At 36.3% G+C, this 6,000-nt stretch overlaps 2 protein-coding genes across 2 annotated transcripts; one reads left to right on the plus strand and one right to left on the minus strand.

Moving 5' to 3' along the window:
* Window positions 1–303: 303 nt before the first annotated feature.
* Window positions 304–2,053, plus strand: LOC134746578 (uncharacterized). Its single transcript, XM_063680996.1, has 3 exons — window positions 304–516; window positions 700–904; window positions 1,454–2,053. Exons 1-3 carry the CDS (start codon window positions 440–442, stop codon window positions 1,856–1,858), a joined length of 687 nt encoding a protein of 228 aa, XP_063537066.1. The 5' UTR covers window positions 304–439; the 3' UTR covers window positions 1,859–2,053.
* Window positions 2,050–4,410, minus strand: LOC134746577 (ATP-dependent DNA helicase PIF1). The gene is made up of 3 exons (XM_063680995.1): window positions 3,585–4,410; window positions 3,342–3,505; window positions 2,050–3,239 (listed from the first exon to the last, which is right to left on the minus strand). Exons 1-3 carry the CDS (start codon window positions 4,321–4,323, stop codon window positions 2,244–2,246), a joined length of 1,899 nt encoding a protein of 632 aa, XP_063537065.1. The 5' UTR covers window positions 4,324–4,410; the 3' UTR covers window positions 2,050–2,243.
* Between the last annotated feature and the right edge of the window lie 1,590 nt (window positions 4,411–6,000).

A 6,000-nucleotide genomic window follows, 5' to 3' on the forward strand; every position in this document is an offset into this window, starting at 1 on the left:
CAATAAAAAAAAACAAATCTGAAAAAAATATTAGATTTTTCTTCATATTTTACGGGCTTAGGAGTGTCACGTCGTTCCTTCATCTCGTTTACACTTGTGCCAGCGACATTGTCAACCGGTTCGTTCCATCCATTTACCGTTTTAGTCAGTCAAGCGCTCTCCGATCCCACTGAACTAAAGGACCTAAAGACCGATTAAGAGCGTGCAAAAAGATTTAGTTCCTTTCGGTCCTTCACGGGATTTCATTCTTAACAGTTCTTAGTTCATGACCGACTCAAGCCTAACTCAAACTTCAAACTGTCACTGATAAGTGTCAACTTGAATGTTGTCGGCTTGTTCATTGCATTTAAAAATTAATACTACTACTAATAAACAGCAATTACTGTCGTTCTCTTGTAACTTCGGTGCTTTACCAATATATAAATAAACCCTCACCAAAATGGCTCCAAGTAATTGCGTAGTGAAAGGCTGCAAAACAACACTTTTCAACAAAGGTCTCTCCACAAACTTTCATCCGTAAGTTAATTTCGTGATTTACTAGCTGTAAATAACATTTGCAATTACATCAAGAACTTATATTAATAAATAATATACATTAATTATGTAAAAGATCCGAGTACTTTGATTGTTATAAAGGTTGTAACTAAACATAACCTAAAAACCTAAAATGTATTTATTTATTTACTCTCTCGATTTCAGATGTCCAACTTCACTGGAAATGAGGAACAGGTGGTTACAAATTTTGAAGAATAGATGTACTATACTGGATTGGACGAAAAGTAGAATTTGTTCAAAACATTTTGAGAATAAACACTTTGATGCCCAAAGAAAACTTAAACCAAATGCTATACCTACACTGTTCCCAGCAATGGGGACAGATTCAGCTTCTAAGACTATTGTTAAGGTATATAATCTTCACATTCTATTAGGACAGTGGTTCTCAAACTTTTTTGGTGATGGAACCCTTTTGGAAAGCAAAATATTTGACGGGAGTCCCAAATTTAACAAAAATAATTTGTCACTGTAGACCAGATACATTGTAGAATAGCTGTTTTTTTTCTTATTATTACAAGTGTTCTCGCGGAGCCCCAACAGAGGCTTTGCGGAGCCCCAGCGGTCCGCGGAGCACACTTTGAGAATTGCTGTAATAAAAAGTACAGTCAGCTGCAGAGTTAGTTGACCCCCCTGAGTCAAGTTATCTCTGCAGCTGACTACATAAATCATTCCTTATATCATGGACTCTATCAAAATTTTGATTTATTTGTATGGACAATAAATATGCTAATACTAAGATCGTGTATTTATCAACAAACCATATTATTTGTTAGCAAATAGCTAAAAGTATACAACCTGTCCTGGAGAGCATGCCCTTGTTAGTTATAAATTTTGATTGGTTTAAGATTCACTTTAGAATTGTATTCATATTCCAATTTTATTTCTTGATATTTTGCAGAATAGTAACACTTCAAGCTCTAAGTTGGATAAGGCTCTCAGCAGAATGACACAAGCGGAACTCATGTCCGACGTAAAGTTAACTCTGGTTCGAATGAAAGAGCCCATTAACTTGAATGAATTTGTCTATGATGACTTGAAATGTAAGCCTGATGCCCCAATGGAAGCTAAGCTATGGGTATTGATCAAGAAACAAGAATCTTTGAATAATATGCTGACTGATGCAGTCATGAAAAATAATAAAAACCTTGAAAATCTACAGAAGAATATGACTGATACTAAATCAGGTCGAAAAGAAATGGAACAAAGCATTGAGAACTATAAGTATGTTATCAAATGCTTACAAGAGAAACAAGCCACTTTAGAAGAACAGGTTGAAATACTGACTGCTGTTGAGTCTCGGTAATACAGTAATTACATTTTCTTGATACTTTAAGCACTAAGACACACTGAATGTTCCAGTTATTTCATAAAGTGAAGAATGTTTTAATTTTGCATTAAATATGACATTTAAATTTCTCTGATTTTATTAAGTGTTCTTTATAATGTCTGCATCCCTAATTTGTACTTGAACTGAGTTAAATAAATACACAGATAATTATTGAAGTCATTTTATTTAAAACCCCTTAGCAAGTCTTATTACTTATAAGGCTTATTATTTAAAATAATTTAAATGGAATTTACTAAAACTTAATCTTATCTACAAAGTATGTATTATATTATAAAATGTCTAGAAAAAAGATGCAATTCAGTCTTAAATCAATATTATAATTGTCACTAATAAAATAAAACTATTTCCTTCTCATTTGTTTCTCAAGAATTTCTCTTAATTTTAATTTTTTGTTGGTTTTGTCAGCCAGGGGTCTACCAAGAGGCACAACTTCCATTTGTTGCAAACGGCGCCTGAATTTTTGGTAGAACTCAAGCACACTGGTGTCAGCCCACACATGCCTGGAATCAAAGTCTAAAACTCGCAATGTGTTTAAACTCTGAGCCCTGCTAAGAGCTACATAAGCCTGACCGGCTTCAAAAATCTTTGATAGAGACATTTCCACACAATCTAAAGTTAGACCTTGAGATTTGTGTATTGAGAATGCCCAAGCTAAATTCAATGGAACTTGTCTTCTGCACAACAGACTTCCACTAGCATTCTTCACATACCAACGCTCAGACCTGGCTGTATACTCTTTTTTATTCTTAAATCTTACAACAGGATATCCTTCTTCAAATCGAACTACAACTCCTCTGGCACCATTTACTAAACCTGAGTTTACATTTATATTTTTGAGCAACATTACTTGTGCTCCTGTTTTTAAGACCAATTTTGATGGAGCTATAGTTTGCATGTCAAGTGTTTTACTAGCATTATCACTATCTTGAGATGTAAACACTTTTTCTTCACCTTCCAAATCTTGCAATTTAGAGTTATTTATCATTTTAGAGTCATTTGTGTGAGAGCACAGTCTTGTTGCTAAAATTCCATCACTTTCAATCTTTTGTCTAGCAGTACCTATAAGCCTGTCACTTATCTCTTTAGTCACTCTCCCTATTCTTATACTATTTAATATGGATATAAATTCTTGATCCTTTTGTCTGTGAACTTGCTTTAGTTCATAACACAGCTGTATACATTTATCCCAGCAGGCTGTTTGGAAACAGAATCTCTTTCCTGTCTGTCCCTTTTCAACAACTGGTGGTAATTGTAGGAAATCTCCACACAGTATGAGCTGTATCCCTCCAAATGGTTTATCATTTCTTCTAACATGTCTTGCTACTGCTTCCAATTTCTGTAAATTGGAAAGGAGAATGTTATGTTAACATAATACAAAAATTAACAAAGATTATAATGAAAATAAATGCTTAGTGAATTAAAGGATTACAGTAATTACCTCAAAGAATGCACCATCAACCATGGATATTTCATCAATGATTAAATGTTTACACTTTCTCCACTTTTGTGCCACAAGTGGCAGTTTCATTGCTTTCTCACATAAGTGTTCAATGGACCCGCTTCCATCTCCTATACCAGCAAATGCATGAAGTGTTGTCCCACCTAAAATAGCAATAAATATTATTTTACTGTTCCAAGAAACATCAATTATGAGTTAATTAAACATCACATTTTTACTCACCAACATGGCAAGCGGCAACTCCAGTAGAGGCAGTGGCTATTGTGACATCAGGAGGTAATGCTGCTACAATTCGTTTTAGCAAAAAACTTTTGCCAGTTCCAGCAGATCCTGTGAAAAACACATTCTTCCCTCCAAGACAAGCTTCCAGTACTCTCTGCTGCTCTGGATTCAAAGAACTAATTGTTGTAAGAGGTGATGGAGAATACAGTTTTTTGGGTGCAGGGCCCCTTGTGGGGTCGTCATGCTTTCGCTTTTTTGAAGGAGGAGAAGGTGTTGTTGTAGTCGACTTTGGAATTTTACTTTTAGCATTGTGTATGTCAGCTACGGTTATAGGACTTATTTCCTCAAAAGACTGTGCTTTCCCACAGAGCAACTTAGCTCTCATAGATTGTTTTGACGATGCTTCCTTGTCTCCAGTCATCTTAACAAAAATAGTCCTTAAAAATGACACTAGATTTGTTGGCGGCGCGTTGGATATAAAGAGCGTGCATCTCGCCTCTTGGAACTTTACACTTGCCTTGCCTTCAGCCATGAACTTTTTGAACACGTTTATTCCTTTTAATGCCAGCCGAATGGCTGCGTTCTTTTCACTTGATATTTCCATATACATTTCACGGAATTCATTACGAATAAGGCGAAGAGATGCAGTTCTGTAGTTGACCTTTTTCAAGATGGATCCTTGAGGGGTCGTCCATTCTAATGTTGTTGCACAAGACAAAAACGAATCTCCACCCTCCATGATTAAATTTGCGATTCAAACTAATGCTTTTATCTCATAAATTTTAAATTTAAAACAATGAAACTGCAAGAATGCGCAAACGCAGCGCCGCCACAATTTGCTTTGACAGATAACGACCTGGCAGGTGACAGACGCCAACAGGGTCAACAACCCTACAACGGTCCAAATTACATTTCTGTAGTATCATTATTTTATCTCACATATCCACAATTACTTTAACTATGACAAAGATTTAATACGCAAGGATTATTTATTACAAGTGGAAGTTATTATGATTAAAATGAAAGAAAATTACTGTAGTTGGTCAAGCAAATATGGTCAGTAGAAAAAGGCGGCAAATTTAAAAAATGTAGGCGCATAGGGTTATCGTCCCATAGAAAATTTGAATTTCGCGCCTTTCTCTACTGACAAGATTTGCTTGAACAACATACTTTGGTCTAACTCGGATCGTAGTATGTTGGAAACGCATAAGGGCCCTCCACACTCATGCGCGAAGCCGCGAACGCGAGTGTGGAGTCTAGTTTGCTAATCAGCGAAATCGACTCCACACTCGCGTTCGCGGCTTCGCGCTGCGTAGTTTGGAGCGGGCTATAGACACAGAATAACTAATATGCTATAGATCTATGTCATGAATCTAGTATATACTAGATCTATGCCTAATGTGGAAACGGATAATTTAGTTTTTTTAAATTTTCAAATTCAAACAACCCATTGTTTTAAATAAATGTATAAAGTAACGCTCGCGAAACAGGTCAACATTTTTAAAACCTGTATGTACCTAAAGGGCCCCCCACACGTGCGCGAATCGCGGCGCGAAGCCGCGAACGCGAGTGTGTAGTCGAGTTCGCTGATTAGCGAACTAGACTCCACACTCGCGTTCGCGGCGGCTTAAAATAAAGTCTGTCAACCCATTTCCGCCGGTAGAAAAAAGCGGCAAATTTAAAAAATGTAGGCTCGAAGGGTATCTTACTCAAGGCCTATTGACTTTGATCTTACTATTAAACGAGCAATTCTTGTGTATAGTTTGTCAAAGGACTGTCTCATTTCAAACATAGACAGAGAGAATCATAGTAATCATACTAACTTTGTCTAACACTAGTACTAGCACCCAAAAGAAAAGGATGAGTATAGTTTTTTTTTGTTTTTATTTACTGACAATTTGGTTTGACCAACTATATATTTACATATTGAGGTTTGATCATCCCGTCTGGACTGACTTTAATACCTGCCTTCTAGTCCAGTCAATTAGGTACCTAACGATTAGTGCATTGATTTTAAACCTACACTTACTAGGTCCACAAATCCTAGTAGCTACTTACACTACGCGTGGTAGGCACAGTTCTCGCTAATGGATCAATAAAACAGTACAAATTTCGTATTTATTTCCATTTTATTTCATTCCCGGAGACAGGCTGTCAGGCGGGACGGCTAATAACTCATCGGCGGATCGTAAAGCGCGGCTAAAGATAAACACACTGTCAGAACTAAACAGAAATAGCTCATTATGTGTTTCAAAACACTTTTTACCTACATACGGGTGTAATTGTACTTTGTTGCATTGTTATTTAACTTTGCTAAATTAGCAAAATAAAGTGATCAGCGTAATTCTGTTTAACCCACTTAAACGTTAAACATTTATGATCGCTCAGTTATTCAGTTCTTGAATCAGCAAATAAA

The sequence above is a fragment of the Cydia strobilella genome, chromosome 13 (genome assembly GCF_947568885.1).
Source record: "Cydia strobilella chromosome 13, ilCydStro3.1, whole genome shotgun sequence".
Lineage (NCBI taxonomy): Eukaryota > Metazoa > Arthropoda > Insecta > Lepidoptera > Tortricidae > Cydia > Cydia strobilella.